Here is an 18445-nt window from a genome sequence, read left to right as displayed (position 1 = left end):
TTTACAGACATGTTTTACATTACAGGCCTACTTTAATATTATATAATGTAATCTATCATACTATCATATCATATCATATCATATCATATCATATCTCATATCAGATATCATATATCATATCATATTTAATCATATCACATCATATCATATCTCATATCATATATCATATCATATCATATCATATCATATCATATCATATCATATCATATCATATCATATCATATTATATCATATAGGCCTATCATATGTATTCCACACACAAATACTACATGTAATATTTGTCAGCCTATTCATACAGTCATCATGCAGACACCTTCTACATTTCTATTCCCTTTCTTATTTATTTCGTACTTTCTTCCCCCTCCTCAAAAGATGACGAGTACTCTTGATGACTGGAAACAAAACTCTGACCCTCGACGTCTTGCCCGCAATATAGGCTACCCATCAGGGGTTTACACAGTGCAAAGTCAGCGGCGGATTCGAATCTGTCAAAGCCCATCATCTTTATTATGTCGTCATCGGTTTCATCATCGGCAAGAGGCGATTAGCTGGGATGACACATTCCATGATCCCGCTCCGGAAACCTAGGGGCACTCTGCTCCGACGACAGGACCCAATAGCTTCAATAGTCTACGCCACCAGACTTTTCACGCGTTGTGTTGTTTCAGCACGCCACTGAGTCCCCATTCTTTCTTTGTTTTTGTTTTTCTCCCCTTACCCCCTTCTGCACTTTGAGCTAATGAGTCATCATTTTCAGAAAACCGCCGGATATTTCTTCTGAACGTTAAGGATGCACTGTGATATTACTGAAATTGGCACACCAGTCAGAGCCATACACATGTACAACAACTAAACATGCTCTTCATACTTTACTACGCTAGACTTGCGCTATCAGGGACAACTGTTAAAGGGATAGTACAGTATTGGTAGAGATGTGAACTGGGCTTTGAACTTTTTGCGAGATACCAAGAAAACACTTATGATGTAGTACAGAACATACCATTTTAAGAGGAATTCAAAGTTTATTTGATGAAAATCGGGTTTGGAATGACTGAAACATCCAAAAACAAAGTAAAACAAAGCGATCGTAATAAAGTGTGGGTCCCACACTTTATTAGAATCGCTCTTTTTTGATATCTCAGCCATTTCAAAACCAATTTTCATCAAATAAAGGTTGAATTCCTCATAGAATTACACGCTCTTTCATATTTCATAAGAGGTTTCTCATTATCTCACCAAAAAAAAAAAAAATGTTAAAAATCTGAAATTAGGTCTCAACCAAAACTGTGTGATCCCTTTAAAGGCGCACATGAAGTCATAGGCTACCTACCCTAAGACATAATTTTCTCCTGTTCTGCTTGTTCTTCAGTGGCGCTGCCGAATAATGCTTCCCAGTTATCAAAATTTGATCTACAGTATGTACATGGTCAGACATGCTACCAGAGTCTATGATATTGTGAAGAAAGTTTATGAACGGGAATAAACGCTAAGTTCCCGTTTTACAGAATGCATTTGAATGTCGCTTGAAATTCGTGTAAATTTCATCCCGAAAAAAAAAAAAGAAGAAGAAAGCCATCAGCTCCAATATGCGAACATTTTCATTCCGCGAATGTCTGATTTTACCATGGAACTACTGTTTAGTAGCTCCATGGTTTTACAACACATGTATTCCGATCTCCCAGACGAGCGAACAATTGAGACGGTTGACTTTTTGCACACCCCGGAAATTTGTGCTCCCTTCTCCTTTTTTTTTTTCAATTCCCCCTTTTCTTCTTTAGCTCGTAGACGTTCGTGAGAGGCACCGACGTGATCTCTGCACACGACCAGCTATTTTTTCTTTTCTTCTCTTTTAAAATTCCAGTCTCCCTCACGTTTGGAGGGGATTAGCGAAAAGCATTGAAAAGCAGCGCAATTTAATCACTGCCAACACTCTCGCCGAGAAGAAAAAAAAAAGAGAGAGTTTGAAAACAGACTTGTTCCTGCTCACCTCTCCTTAGTTTATTGCCTCATATTCATGATAGCTGAGCTACGACGGATTAAGCCACACAATCAGATTTTCCCCTCGCCTTTGTGTCCATTTACGGCCACTACGCGGAACCGTGGCCCATTTAGAAATTCGGACGCACTACTGTTCGGTTGGAAATAACGCGATCAACACAAGAGGTTGACGAAAAGGACACAGAATTGTGGCGCTGCATTTTTTTTTTTAATATCATTCCAAGATGATGACTTAACTTTGCACAGAAATCAACTGTGGTATAGTAACTTAGCTAGAGGGTAACAGTACCCCTCAAATACTTACATAGCATGTTACACATAGACGGACATACTATTTGCTTTTAACTATAGTGTTCTGAAAGTTGTGTTCGTTTGTTTGTGTGTTCGTTTGCTTGCTTTTTCCAGGTAAATTGTATCGATGCCGAGATTCCCAACTGTGCCTCAACATGTCTTCCCTAGCTTACACGTTAATATAATACTGTATTAGCTCTTGTGCACTTGTAGGCCTATACAAAAACAGGGTGTTGATAATCACGTACATTTGGGCACACAGCCAACTATCCTTTTGCAGATTCTATTGAAAACGATGTGAAAGTCCAGAAGGGTGTATCACAAAGAATTGAATCGATGTTAAAAGTTAGATCAACTTAAAATCATGGTATGCCGTTGGTTTGCCCTGTTCAGTTTCATTTAATGTTTTCAGAATTCACTTCAAATTGTTATCAGAATAAAGACCTACAGAATAATTCCCTATCACTTCGTTTATTTTGCATATCAATGGCTGTATGTAATAACCTCCAAAAATGTCAATTGGAAGTTAGGCTTTCGTTAAAGACACACACGGTATTCCATGATTTTAAGTTGTCCTTAAGTTTTAAGATCGACTTCAATTCTTTGTGAAACATTCCCTGGCGTTGCATTAAGTTGACAGTGAAAAGAGAACAAGGTGATAAAGAAGAGTAAGGAATACTGGAAACATGACTATAGATACCATATTTTTTTTTTTCATGCATGCTACCTTTACTTTTACAATAAAGGAACAATGATGGATATGATAATAAGAATAAAAATATTATGATCATAACTATCATCAATCTTACTTGTATAATTACTTTTCATCTTCTGAGCAATAACAATAATTATCAATGCTAAGAAATATAGATGGTGCTATTAATAATGACAAGGCGACCTTTAATTCTCCAGATGACAATTATCCGAATCTCTTTTACCATCACTATCATCACCATGCGCTAATTACAAATATGATTCATATTTAGACTGCAAATATTGAAAGCGTATGATGTATACTGCATGTATTCCTTAATGCAAGTGTAGTATGCGGAAAGATGAAAGAAAACAACAACGGGTGAAAACCAAACATCTGTCGGTCACCTTCTTGAACTTGCATTATTCATCACAAGTCCCAGATATTATTCTTTGAGCTATGTAGTCTGACAGGATAAAGACCTGTGTTGAGTCTAAGAAACAGGAATATTCCATGTATTTCATCTCGGCATTATACGAGATCTAGAGAGTGAGACGTTAACACGCCTATAAATACCGCATTCAAAGGAAGAGGAAGAAAAAAAATAACGTAATTCTTCATCGAAAATAAACGCTATAAGTTTCGTGGAAAATGGGAATGCTGGAATTCTCTGCTCCTTTTTTTTCTGATAGCTGTACATGCATTACAGTCTCAATGTTCTTACCACAGATCCATGGATTTACACACTAAACCCATCTCGGATATCTATAAGCCTTTTCGTAAACCTAGCATAAAGTGGGTCGTTCAACAAAACGTCTGTCAAATCTTGAAAGGTAAGTATATAGGGCAACATGAATACACAGCCAGCAGGGGAAGAGGAAGATGGTATGCGAAACAGGAGAAATGCCAACATTAAAGGACAAGTTCACCTTCATAGACATGTGGGTTGAGTGAATGCAGCAATATTAGTAGAGCACATCATTGAGAGTTTGAGGAAAATCGGACAATCCGTTCAAAGGTTATGAATTTTTGAAGTTTCTGCTCCCTCAAGGCTGGATGAGAAGACTACTATAGCTTGTGATGTCACATGAGTACAACGATATAAAGAAAGAATAAAGAAAATTCAACATATTTTCACTTTTCTTGCATAACAAAAGAACACTTGACTTCTCTCTTTCAGAAGGCAGGGGGAATAATATTACCCTTAACATATGTCAGTAACAAGTCGAAGAAATGTGCAGTTTATTCAAAAAGTAAAGTTTTGTGAAATTCTCTTTTTATTTTCTTTATATGGTTGTACGCATATGACATCATACACTGTAGTAGTCTTCTCATCCAGCAGTGACTACTCAGATACTTAAAAAATTCATAACTTTTGAACGGATTGTCCGATTTTCCCCAAACTTTCACTGATGTGTTCTACTAATATTGCTGCATTCACTCAATCCACATGTATATAGAGGTGGACTTGTCCTTTAAAATGTCGTTCTCGCTCACAAACTGCAACCCCCCCCCCCCACCCCCCACGAAATTATGTCCTTAAATAATTATTTTCTTACTCGGAATTCAGCTGGCGTTCTGACACCGACAGACATGTTATTTTTCTCGTACATTAGATACCTTCCATTCTTTCCATCTTTCATTCTATCTTTCTTTCTTCATCATTGATGTCTGTCTGTCTTCTAAACAATTGTATGTCACTTTCTCAGTTCTTTCCCTTCCTCTTCATTTGACACGGACTTCACGCAGAACGTATAAGCTCTCACTCTGTATTCTACAATTCACTATTTCTTACTCTATTCAGTCGTCAAATATAAAGAAATATCCAAAATGCTACACCACAATGTAACTGCCATGAATGTAAAGATACATTTTCTTTGTTACTTCCCTGTCTTCGTCGAACAGATGAGGGCAATACGCTCTTAAATGGTCAAGTTTTCATTTCCGAGTAATATCATTATCGGACCTATATGAAGTTAAGAACCCTGTGTGGAATTCTGAAGAGTCCACTGTTTTCCACAAAAGTCAGAGATATTACTCGAAACCGCATGCTCAAACTGAACTCCCACTCAGCTGTGCACATACCATCACTATATTATTTCTTAACATGATATTAACATGATACCTAGGATGCTTTCTTCGCAAATTTTTGCGGTTTTGTAAAGCCAGAGGTGGCAGTTGCTAAATTATCGACATAAAATAGGCCCATAATCACATACATTACACTTTTAAGAATTATGTTGTGCTCAAACCAATGTGAAATATGTGAGGTGATCATATATACCATCGCCTCCGAGCTGTATTAGGTAATCAGTGAAAACGTGTAAAACATTAAAATCCTGCGATTTTCTCAATTTATGACTCATTTTGCTGAAACTTTCCAACGTTCTGATCGTCAAATTTTTACTATATCTATTGTTCTCAATCTCAGTCTTAATCTCTCTCTAACACCAACTTGAACATCGTGTAGTATTGCACTTTAAGTGTTTGAATAACAAATACGCAAAAAGTAAGTAATCTGAAGGGGGTCGTAAGCTGACATTCTAGTAACTTTAACAGCTGCAGCGAGTCGTCAAGGAATAAGTTCTTTCCAAACCTCAAAAACAGTATACGATATGAAGGGGTCTCTACCCAGTGAATTTTACAACATAGAAATATAAATGATAACATCCTTATAAGTCCAAACGTCCTTCGGGAATATCAATCAGTTGTCAAGGTTTGACAGAGTTTGAAAGGAAAGGGAAAATGAAACAAACAAACAAACAGACAGATTTTAGATCTAAAAAGTCATATACGCTGATCACGTCTTCTGTTGTCTGTCACCGGTTTGGCAGTATAGCAACGAACGCAACTCGCTGATCGCGGCTCTGACGTTTTATGGGCGACGTCGATCGACGGCATGACGCCCCCCCCCCCCCCCCCCCCCCCCCCCCGATCTCCCTGTTCGAGTGTGAGGAGAGATATTCGGGATTTACTCGACGAGTCAATTCAGGGGGATTCAAAGTCAGGAATATGAGCCAAACAACTGACACAAGCCGACGGAGACTAATCCCCACGACTAAGGCCCTCGGTTCGAAAATCGTGCAAAGAGCGAGATTATGAAAAGCAAAAACACTCCCATCCCCTGGGGAAAACAAAAAAGGCCACAAAAATAACATGCACTCTTTTGAGAGAAATCTGTTTGTACCGGCTTTTGATAGTGTGTTGACGGATGAGTTCTTTATACAGTGTATAGGATTCGGAGAGACGGCCCAAAGAACATGATTTCACGAATACTTTGTTGAGACTTTCCCATGAAAATTTAATACCAATAGTGATTATGATTTGGAAAGAAGACGTTTAACATTTTCTTTCTCCTATTTTCTTTGCTACTTGGACGACTACAATGCTTACACTGTTAAAGGTCAACCAAAACATTTGCCTTTGTGGATAACTTCTGTCATCTAGGCCTATGTCTTCAAAGGGGTTTTGTCCCCAATCAAATTTTGACTATTATTATGAAAACTGTTTTTTTTTTCTAATTTCCCTCCAACATTTCAGCAGTGAATACAAAGTCAGCTCTCAAACAAAGACGACGACAATATCTAAAGTCGACATCATTTCTCACAATATTAGTAGCAAGTAACTTCATACGCAACAATGAACGAAACAGACAAATGTAGAGATCAGACTCTTTGCCACGTATCATTATGGTAATTATCATGACAATATCTATCGGTTTGCGGTGTGATGACACATACGAGGGTGGGGGAGGGGACCAGAAGAAGGAAACAAATAATTAGACAATTTAAACACATGACGTTACGATTACAGGAAAACAGAGGTAAATATTTCCTAACTATAGTTTGAAGGGATACATCTATTGCAAATCCCATCAGGCGAACTTTCAAAAATCCGATTTTGCACGAACACGAATTAGTCTTCAAGAAGTAACGGATGGGCAGTCTATGAATTTGCTGGAATGAATCGCGCACCTGGGGAAGTTTCAAAAACTGAAACCTGCCGGATCAAGAAAAGGAATCCTTGCAATATAGTCTTTACTTTTGATTGGGTTTTGCCTTTAGCCTTTTCTATAGGCCTACATATTTATATTTCTATTTACTTCGGAGAAATAGGTAAAAAAAATAAGTAGAAAAGCAAACTAAAAATATTTTCCTTCAAAGTATATAATTTCTTCTGGTTTACAATCTGTACGTCTAACAACTCTAAACTTGGTAATGCGGGTCTGTTTCTTGAGACTATGACGGGGGAAGCCCCGACGGAATACGTATGACGTGCTGGTTACCGCGTGTCACCTTTGACCTGTTGGCGAGGTCAGTTACTCTACGCATCTTGTGTGTGGAGAAACGTTTACCTGGAAGAGATATCCTTCAGGTAGACCCTATGGGTCCAAAGATATCGAACGGAAAGGCTTCAGCCTTCCTCCTCTTTTTACCTGAACTATACGCATCGTCAAAAGAATGAGCTCAGACACTTACGAGACCCTTTAGAAAGCGACGTACAAGCGAGGAATATAATTTTGCCGTATTTTTTTTTTTTTTTAAATCAAGACAACATTCTAATTGCAGGTTAGATCAGTGTGACATATATTCAAATTGTAAACAAGGGACCCGGGGGTCTCGCGCTCACCTGAGTATCGCAAGTTCACCTTTCATGCATTAATTTTTTTTGCAGACTCTTACCCGTGAAAAATAGACTTCGCGGCTTAGGTGAGCTAAAAAGGGCACAGGAGTTTGATTCATCTTTTTATTGTTTGTTTGTTCATTTTCCATCTGCGAAGATGGCTGGATATCCCATATTCAGCTACATTAAGCTGGTCTTCCATGGGGTCCAGTTGGATGTGAGGTGGGACCACTTCACCGGGTTAAACACCCTGCTCTTTTGCGATGAATGAATGAAGCGGGATCTTTTACGTGCATGAGTTGCCAGTACTCTCTCATACACGGGACCTCCATTTTATGTCCTATCCTTTAACTATGAAACTAAAGGAATAACCAATGATAAATTTGATGACCATACATGTATTCGTACTTTATCTCTATCTTCTAACAGCTGTCTCGAGAGTACTTGGTATTACCAAAGAGGTACCAGCCCATTCCGTTTCCTATACAATATATCTGCATTCTTGGTTTGTAAACACATACATCATTGAACTATCATGATGACTCAGCAATTCTCTACCTACCTTTAGCAAAGAAATCATCAATCTTAAGTTGTCTGCGTTTTATTGATAACATCATACAACAAAAAGAGGAAATTGTATTAAGGATTTTTACATAAGTCAGCGGGAGATTTGTGAGGACATGTCATCACCTCATCTACGTTACATATTGTTGTCACTGTTTCTTGAAGATTTTCAACTCCCATTAAACTGCTATGTCCGATTTTTGGTGAAGCTTCCATCATACTGTTCGTCCAATTTCACTTTCTCTATTGAAGTGAACTTCAACATACATAATGTGGAATTGCAGTTTAATATCACAGGGTGTGGAGTGGAGACAGGAAGGGCGGACGACAAGTGTATGTTCTGAGATTCTGATGATTTTCTTGGCGATGCAAGTAAAGGAAAAACGTTATTTATGGTAGAGGGGATGGTTCGTTGGCTGGTCACAAGTTCCGGCGGCAGCCATTTGGGTTGCGGGTTCTACGGATTTGACAAGGGTGAACGGCATCGTTTAAAATTCTAAGCCGAATTAATGATCCGGAAAAGTCGATTATTTGGACATTCCACTCTCGTTTAATTGTCTCGTAGATTGGAGGCAAAACAAGAAGACCAGCTGAAACCGCCCCGTATCAATCTAGCCGTCTCAGTGGAAATGGCGTGACTTCGCTTTTGCACGAACTGACGCGCTCCACAAAAAGTGTGAAGACGAGGAACACTCATTTCCAGTCATTAGAACTGCTCTTTAACGCATCACCTTTGAATTATCTTCGTTTTAGCACCAGGGAGGTCATTCCTATCACCAGGCAACAAGAGGAGAACACCATCTCATCTGGCTAGATGGCAAGATTTCGTCGATGCTGTATTTTGATTCGCATGTCTAAAGATAGTCGGGATGTGTGTGCGTGTGTGTGGGGGGGGGGGTGGGGCTGGGATGATTACGCAAGTCCTTTCTTTGGAAGTGTTATAGTAAGCAGCGTTGCCAAAAGAAATGTCCCCTATGCAATTCAATCAAAACGCTGTTGTTGTTGTTGTTGTTGTTGTGGTGGTGTTGTTGTTGTTGTTGTTGTTGTTGTTGTTCTTGTTCTTGTTGTCGTCGTCGCCACGGATGCCCCTGCTGTTGAGTTTGTTGTTCGTTGTTGTCGTTCTGCCATTTTGTTCTTTTGTCATTGCCGCTGATTTTACTGGATTAAGCCAGAGAAGTTATGCTAGTACCAATTTGACTCTGAATTAAGCCTTTACTATACCTTGTACAAAGCTGATTATCCTAGTGTTACTGCAGTTAGCTGGAGGCTAGCAGTACAATTTGTTAGCAATACGTTTTATCAGGTATAGGTGGAGATGTCCTGTTTCGAACGGTATGCCTTGAAAATAATCAAATATTGTAGGACGGGGGACGGGGAGAGGGAGCTGGAAGGGAGGTTAGGGGCTACTACAAGCAAAGGTTACTATCTATTCACACCACATTGTGAAATAGAGATTATTCTTCTTCTTTTTTGAGGTGAAGTATAGGTTTTACTGATAGTAACCACTGTTTCAATACCGCCCAGTCGTCACACTCAACTTGATATTTCAAAAAGACAGGAAAAATATCATTAATATAATTACGTTCATGTTGTCTTTCGAAATCGTTTGTCACATAATCTATCTCAAGATAAAGTGACGAACAACGATCATCGGTTAAGGATGTCAGTCAACATTTACACGAGATATGATATCACAAAGGAGATAACTTAGTCACACATCGAACTGCGATACCATCCATGTTCAGGTGAGAACAATCTGCCTCACCTTTTACCCGAATACACAAAATGTAACAATTTAAAGACAAACTCCGCGAACTCTACTTCAAAGTTTGACTTTGATAAGGAGAGTAAAACAAAACAAACATGGCCGTGGAAGTGTCATTAAAGGCATATTTTACAATTTGCAGATGAAACACAAACCTAGCATTAGTGCTTTAAAATAGTTCTAAAATGTGAGTTACGGATAGAAACAAACAACCACTGTAAAAATTTGAATCCGTATAATCGATGTTAAGTATTGTTAAATACACAAAATTGTGAACAATAGTTATAATAAGAATGTTTCCAGACTAAACCGTCTACAGTTATGGTTTATTGTTATCTCCGAACTATATTTTAGGCTTTATTGCGAAAATCTTATATGGTAAGATGTTTTGTGATACAACAGAGTTACACATATGAATCAAATGTGATATCTTGAACAATTCTAAATCACTACTCCCAAAGGTAAGCAGGACCTTTAAAGTCTCGGAAAAAATGTCGTTTGGTTTCAGCTTCACGCGTTTTCAGACTTTTACATAATTGGACACCTATGTATTGGTATAGTATACTGCGTACAGAGTTTCAGAAATTATAGTAATTGGCATAAGGAATAAGAAAGTTTTCAAAATTTATAACAAATCACAATGACGAGGATGATGACATCTCACCTCTCAGCCTCACCATAAGTATTGCATGAGATGGAGGCTCAAAGAAGTAGTCGATAACAGAAGAAAACATTGCATAAGTTCTACAGGTGACCTTCAATTTGTAGTTTAGCAAGCGGTATTGTAATGGAATTACATTGCTAAATTTCTGAAATATGTAAGCCCCCACTCATGTGAAGAATTCCACAAATTCAATTAGTTCATTTCATAAAAATTACAAATTCCATCAACTTGATACTGACATAATGTTAACGGTAATAATTATTCCCCCTTTGTTTTCTGAAAACGGTTAGTCAAGTGCTCTTTTATTATGCTAGTGAAACCATGTTGAATTTTCTTTATTTTCTTTATATGGTTGTCCACCCATGATGTCATAAACTCAAGTAGTCTCCTTGTCCAGTGGTTCCAACACCAAAACTTTAAAAATTTATAACTTTTGCATGATTGCCCGATTTTCCTCAAACTTTCATTAATTTGTTCTACTAATGTTGCTGCTTTCACTCAATCCACATTTCTTTTTAGGTTTTGGTTTCCTTTAATAGATGACGTAAAAATGTGATGACCACGGAGGCCATACGCATTCGAAATCATACAAAATGCACACACATCAAAACATCCTTAGTAATGACGACTTTGTACTCATTGTAGTGATAAAAGCGGTATATGGATGATGCATAAATCGACGCAAATCTTGATTAAATGTAAACTGTCAGATATTGTAAGCAGAGGACGGATGGGATGGTTTCAGCAAGAAGATCATCATTTGGAAGATGTCATTTTGAACAGAAAAATGCGAAGTAATAATTAGGCCTACAAAAACTGCATAGATAAAACATATTCGTTCTCATAAAGATGCACATAAACACAACTTCACAGCAAATAGGACAGCCCATGCAGAAACCGAGTGACTTTTTAATTGACTGCTGCTAATTGTATCTAACTGCAAGGCCTTTTTTTTTTCTGTCTGTCTGTCCATCTGTCTGTCTGTCCCTCTCTATCTATCTTCTATCTATCTATCTCTTCTTATTTTGCGGTTTTTTTTATTGTTTTACTTTAAGCACCATTCTGTAAGATCCATAAAGGAAACCTTTCAATGCGCGGCCCACTTCACACCTCAGCTATCTTATCTCGTACATGCCTTTATCTAATCGCCATGGAGATCAACACATCGGATATTTGCACTCCGATTGGAATTCAAAAATTACATCTTGATCAGGCAATTTATCTTCACTATTTTTTTTTTTCGCACGACGGAGATGACAGGTGCGAGAGAACGAAAGAATTTGGTTTTGTTGCTGTATAGGCCTACTTAGTTTCAACGGTCACCAGAAGAGAATAAAAGAAAATGCAAACAAATTTGAAGCACAAAGGGGAACATATGAATATAACAAGGATGGAGAAGAAGTGAAAAGATGAAAATCATATACAATTATCATGCAATAGCTACCACAATATTATACATGTGGTAGCTACAAACATCCCTGTGTCGTGCTGGAACATGTCATTCCGTATCAGCGTAACATGTAAATATTATGCAAATAACCACTAGCTCTACATACTAATATGTTGCAGCTTCAAATATCTCTGTGTCGTGGAACATGCCCACTTTAAGATTCCGCAAAATTAGATTCAAACAAAATTCCATTTTGTTTGATTGTATTGCACAAATCACAGCCAACTTGAACATTGCGTGAAATTGTTTGAAGCTCCTTGCTGATTTTAAACGTATCTCACTGGCTAGCGCGACTGATGCAGAGACTAACGTTATTGGAAAACAAAAATTGTAGGTGGGGACATATCCCATCTTTCATTTCAACATTTGGATTACTCATTACGGGTCAAGGGTCACTGCCAGTGACTACGTGGCCATGTCCTCGACTAGTTGTTGAAACTCCGCACAAAGGGACGGTAACCAATTACACATGTTCTTAACAAAAAACAAGGTTGAACGTACAATGTAGTACACTGAATAACTGCAGTGCAGTATAAATATCCATACTACCACTACCAGAGAGCAAACAGTGCAAATAACACCGTATCGAGATAAGCCCATTAAAACCAAGCCTTAGTACCTCCTCGTTAAAAATAGGGAGCTACTAGACAAGCTCCATGTTAAAACTACGGTAAGATCAGAGAGGTGATCACCTCCCTGGTAAGATCAACTGGTACATAACTTACAATGTGTAGGCCTAGTTGTTCATTGAAACTCTGTTCATTGAACTAATATCCCCCGTCTATAAAGTTCAGGGTTAGTTCATTTCGGCGGACTCTGATTCGTCAGACTACTAGCGATCAATTCGCATTCGTCGAGGTGGTACAATATCATCATCAACATGTAAACATTCTTGGGATGTGCGGCGAAAATGTTTATTCTGCGTCTTGATTGGTACAGTGTCGATGGAACATCTCCCTCGCCTCCTCAGGCTATCCATCGGGCGGACTTCTGACGGAGGACGAATTCCTCCATTTATGCGCCGAGTGTTTCCTTGGCAGCTGAATAAAATATGACAGGGGCCGACACGGTTCCCTGACGGGGTCGGACAGTTCGTGGGAACAGTGACCGGGCGATGACAGAATCATTTTAAAGAGCAAAAACTTCCGTTCCACGTTTTAGTTCACTTTGCTACACATACCACGGCGTTGCTGCCATTATCCGCCTATAACCTCCTTGTCTATCATAATACATCTATACAAAATAAAGGCATTGTTATAAGACCAAAGAGCTACTACCCATAGCCCATAGTTCTTTGATAAGACCAAGTACAGGTGCAGTATTACTTCTTGACGAGGCAATGCATATGTCATTGAACGCGAAGAATCAACGGGAATTCTCGAAGGAACCTTTTCAGTAAAAGTCGTGAAACTTAAAAAAGGGATAGTGATCATACTTCGAATCGGGTCGTCATAAATGACAATGATCCTGGTGGTTATCTAACTTGACTCCCTTGAACAATTTTAATAGTGGGGAGGAAATGTCCCCTTTTATAAATAAGATATGGTGAAAGGACTAAAGTCCAGAGGCACCATAAAATAAGTCAATTAAATGATATGAAACTTTATGAGCGCTTGCTTATTAATCAAAAGGTCGAACCATAATTAATGTGTGGTCAAACATTAGCTGATCTAATGCTAAGTAGATCTAGATGATATACCTTTTCAAATGTCTGTTTCTAATTTGTGGTTTTGAATGCTACAGCTGTACCGAAGCAAAACGTGTCATTTTGTGAGGAAGAGTAGAACGCGAAATAATTTACATCTCAACCTTTTGAGATACTCATTAAACGTGACTTCAAGCAAATCCAGCAGTACGGAAGGAGAACAAGAACTCAACCTGCCTGAACTTTCTTCATCCCTCGACCCCCCCCCCCTCCTTTTCTCCCTCACAAACAAACAAACAAACAACACACACAAACACTCTGTTTTCGTGCTTCCTTGGTGGCACGGCACACACAATGCACAGTCGCTGCGTTTGTTTTGGGTTTCATCCTCACCTCCCTGGTTTCATTGACGTTCCTTTACGCGAGAACCTGTTGACCAGTACCACACCAGTAGCAGCGGACCCCGTTTAGATGCCCCACTTTCCTTTCATCTCACTTTCAATGAATAAAAATCAATGAGATGTAAGAAGATCGACTAACAGAAATCCTTACTGTTTCGCAAACATCTTTTCACGTCCTTGTAATTTCACGCAACATAAACTGACCAATACGCAAGCTCAATTTGCACCATTTTTTTTCTCAGCGTAATTGGGCGCAAATTGGCAACAAAAGCAGTCCAGTCTTTCTGTTAGCTCTCGAGCTCTACCGCTGTCCCATTATGATCCGCCTTCTCGAGTAATTATCTCGCATTTTCGCGACTTTCCTTTCTCATCTTATAATCGCCGCTTTATTACCGGCAATTGTGGTCCCGAAGAATTCTCAATGTGTGGCGAGGAATGTTCACTTTCAAAATTTAGAGCACTTTTCTTTTTTTCCACTCCCCCTCTCACCCTCTCGACCCTAAGGCGTTCATCACATGTGTTTCCTCCGCATGAATAACTAGTTAATGAATTGTCTATTGTGATCCATGCTTACTCCCGCCATTGTGGCAAATCCCTAAACATTTTTACTGTGCCCGGAAATCTGCTGGAGGTTACAGTGGATTCTAGGGATAGTTTGACAGACCTCACACCATCAAACCTTCGGGAGAAAGAGAAAAAAAAAAACGCTCTGTGAATGGAACGAATGTTCCTGTGTAAACATCCTTGGTTGGTGTGACATTTTGGTGTTTATCATCATAATGTTTGCTTAATTGAATTCGTTACTATTACTATTGGCGCGTTGGGGTGGGGGGGCGGAGGTAAGAAAGATAATGTGAGATGAAAGTGTGAGAAGAAAGGGAGGGGACGGGGGTGGGGGGGGGCGAAGGGACAGCCGCGAGACGGGAGAGACGCGAAGCGACAAGACCCCAACTCCGTATTTTCAGCGTGTGTCTAGTCACATTTTCTGTAACAATAATTACAAGCCCCATACTTCTACAAGTGCAGCAAATCTCACCAAACGTGGAAATAAAAAGACTACTTATATTCAGCGAAGATTTCGCTATCATTGTATAGTAACTTAGGCCTATGGCACTGGGAGATGTGCACGGTGTTATTCTGTTTCGATTCTATTGGTATTGTAGTATATTGTGCGCTGAACGTGCTGCATTTTGGAAGATGATTACTCTCTTGGTGATGGGCGACGCTCGCCTTTCGCCGAAAAGATTCCATGATTCGCTTTGCTCAATTATCTCATAATTATCGCTCCCTTTGCTTCCTCTCTCCGAGCTGATCCAGCCCGTTGCAAGTGTGTATCCTGTTCATCAACCTTCGACGTTCACCTCCCCCTTTCTCTTTGCTCGCTACTTATGCGTCACTTTCCCCTCAGAACTCCCCTCCCCCACCCCTCTCTCCCTACCTCCGTAGCCCTTTCCTCGCATCGTCGAACTTGGTGATATTTTGGGGACTTCAACATAACTGTGGCAAGGTCACATAAAAGTCATAATGCGGTATATGCGCACGGGCTTCACATCACGGATACAGCATGCAGGCAGTCTTTTACACAGCCGTCAAAATCACGCACAGTTTGTCCTACGCTGTGACTGTACCCGATGACACAGTGATAAGTTGCACATAGTTTAGGCTCTTCACTTCCGTGCAATACATACACATCGTGTTTACTGCGTAATGATCTTTACACACAGTTAATATTAATACATTTTACATGTATTATCACAGCATATTATGACGTACAAAATTTAGTTCAAATGCATAATGGCAGAAGCAAAAGACGGGTGAACTTGCAAAGGTTCACCAATTCGCAATAGGTCTAATTAGTCATTGTTCATTTATGATGAAGAGCATCAAACACGCGTCAGAAAGATTGCAAGGAGGACCTGTTATCAACTTACCAGACTGTGCGGCGGTGTGGGAAGTCGACGAAACCAAAACAAGAACAATCGACACAAGTAGTAGTTTCCACGTGGGTTGTGCCTCCCGTCGCGAAGCGACCGCTGGGTCACCGCTTGCCCGACGGCTTGGGGCGATCTGACGCATCGTGTCCGCTGGCGCAAGCCTGCTCCCTATAAAGCTCATCATCATAGAAAACGATAGTCACTGGTTGGTTGGCCTCGCCAATAAAGAGATCAGATGTGGGTTACTAGTCCCTGTAAGAATAACTCCTCGGTAGTCGTCGGGAAATTTTGAAACATAACTAAAGGCTGATCAAATGCCCCTCACTTTCACAAGCACGCCATATATATATATATATACTGTATATTCCTCCACGTCTTCGTCAATTGAAACAACGTTATATACCAGCGACCTGCGTTTCACGTTATACAAAACTGTCCTCGCGGCTTGCTCATGGGATTTCTGTGACAAAATCAGTTTCTGTTTACATATATTCCGGTTGAAATGCTCACGTTGCAAGTCGTCCTTGTGTAATCCCTGCCAACATGTTTTCGAAAACTGCGGTGAGAAATACTGAACAGAACTTGGAAGACCACATACACAGATATAAGGTATATTATGTTGCAAATAGAAGAAGAGTATAAAAAAAAGAAAATAAAACTGAAAATTTGCTTTAGTTTGGGCATAAACTAGATGAAAATTGTAAAGAAGTGCTGGCAATGCAATGTAACCGCTCCGCAGAGAGCCATTGTTTTCAACAATCACATTGACTGAAAGTTGTCGATAGACAAGTTTGAAAGAGACGCCTATTGCAATAATATCCGACTTTTCTCCACTTGTAGAACGCTCTCAGCACATTCGCTCTGCGTCACATCGCAGAAATTCTTCGCGGTCCAACTGAGCTGAGAGATAAAGAAGAAAAAAATAGTCCATGAAAGTGTTCGCGCGAGCTCAGTTATGTTCGCCGCAGACCCACCCTGCCTTTCCCCAAGCTTCTAACTCTCCCGCCTCGCTGGTTACAGCGGTGTGAGCTGTCGACGGCCCTCGCGCAGTTGGCTCGGGTTTCGCCTATCTGGCAGAGAGATCATTCTGGGTGTACTTGCCGATGACAGGTGAAGAATCACCCACAATGTGTCTGATCTCTAAACCAGGTCCTCACGGCTGCGCTCCGTGCAGTTGGAGGTAATCCTTCGTTTCCCCGGCCTTCCCCTTCGCTCTTCGACGGAGGACGATAACGCAGAGGAACGATGAGGAACGCGGTTTCTGTTCCTATTACATCTGGTTACAATGGAGAAGCTCGTAGGAAATCCCCCGGCTCCAGGTTCGAACACTGTGGACGGATTATCCCCCTGTCTGGAGAGATTCGCAACCTCTTCAGGTTGCCGGATAAGGTCCCTTCACAGATCCCCGACGGATTTGTGTGAAACTATCTCTTCTGATGCCTGTGTCCCCTATATCTTCAGCCCAGGCAGGGGTGCCGGTGTTAAAAAAAAAGTGCAAGATGGCAAGTTGGCAGAAACCGCAACCACAAGTAGAACGCGTACTAGGCACGACCTAATAGCGTGTAAAAGATTTATAGGAGAGGGAGGTTAGAGAAAGGCGATAGTCTTTAAATTGCCTCGCAAACAGACAGATAATCCCAAAACTTTTCATAAGCTCGGAAGTGCGCTGAAAATGTCTTCATTATCCGTGCAGTTTGTTTTGTCTAGCTGACCAGCCCACTGCGCATCAGTGCCCACCAAAGCGAGAGGGCGACACAGTGGAAAACGAAATCATAGGGGAAAAAGGGGGGGGGGGGGAGAAAAAAAGAGCTTTAAGTACAGGACAGGTGAAACGCTTGGTCCGCTGTGAAATATATTCCTGCAGTTGTCGCCCCTTCTCCCCTGAGCAGCTTTTCTCGAATGAATCGACTTTGCTCACAGCAGCGACTCTTATCTTCTTATTGCAGAGAGGGGATATCTCACTGGATGAGTCATGGGAAGTTCACGGCGTCCATTTGTTTTGTTTTTACGTTTTTCTCAATGTGACCCGTTCTTCTTCTTCTTTTTCAACCATGCAGCCCTACAGCATGCGTGCAGAGAGAGAAATATGAAACACGTCTGAAAAGTTCGTGTCTGAGTTGTGACACAAGACTTCCATCTCCAACGTTGACTTCCTCAGTGACAAAAGCATAGATTTCCAATCAAACCACAGCATGACACAGTCTACAAAGGTTTCATTTGGCATCGGTTTGTGACAGTGATCTGGGAAGTACTCATACTGTCTTAATACAAGTCAGGTCATCTATGTTTAGACTGGCGAACCAGCTGCTCTTTTGGCTCCCTGTCCCATTCAAACTTAAAGGCATTATTTACCATTTGCAGATGAAACAAAAACCCAGCTTTACTGCTTCAAAATAGTTCTAAAATGTGATTTAGG

At 40.2% G+C, this 18445-nt stretch overlaps 1 protein-coding gene across 1 annotated transcript in view; it reads right to left on the bottom strand.

Annotated features, from left to right (window-relative positions):
* LOC139721374 (von Willebrand factor D and EGF domain-containing protein-like) overlaps positions 1 to 16171 on the bottom strand; it is a 140239-nt gene extending 124068 nt beyond the window's left edge. Inside the window, exon 1 of the mRNA XM_071632688.1 lies at positions 16027 to 16171. Within this exon, the coding sequence (XP_071488789.1) occupies positions 16027 to 16171 (145 nt within the window). The remainder of the gene's footprint in view (positions 1 to 16026) is intronic.
* Positions 16172 to 18445: the final 2274 nt, after the last annotated feature.

The sequence above is a fragment of the Diadema antillarum genome, unplaced genomic scaffold (assembly GCF_040938485.1).
Source record: "Diadema antillarum isolate AM-2024a unplaced genomic scaffold, OU_Dant_1.0 scf00000142, whole genome shotgun sequence".
Taxonomy (NCBI): Eukaryota; Metazoa; Echinodermata; class Echinoidea; order Diadematoida; family Diadematidae; genus Diadema; species Diadema antillarum.
This window is presented reverse-complemented; position numbering and strand designations above follow the sequence as displayed.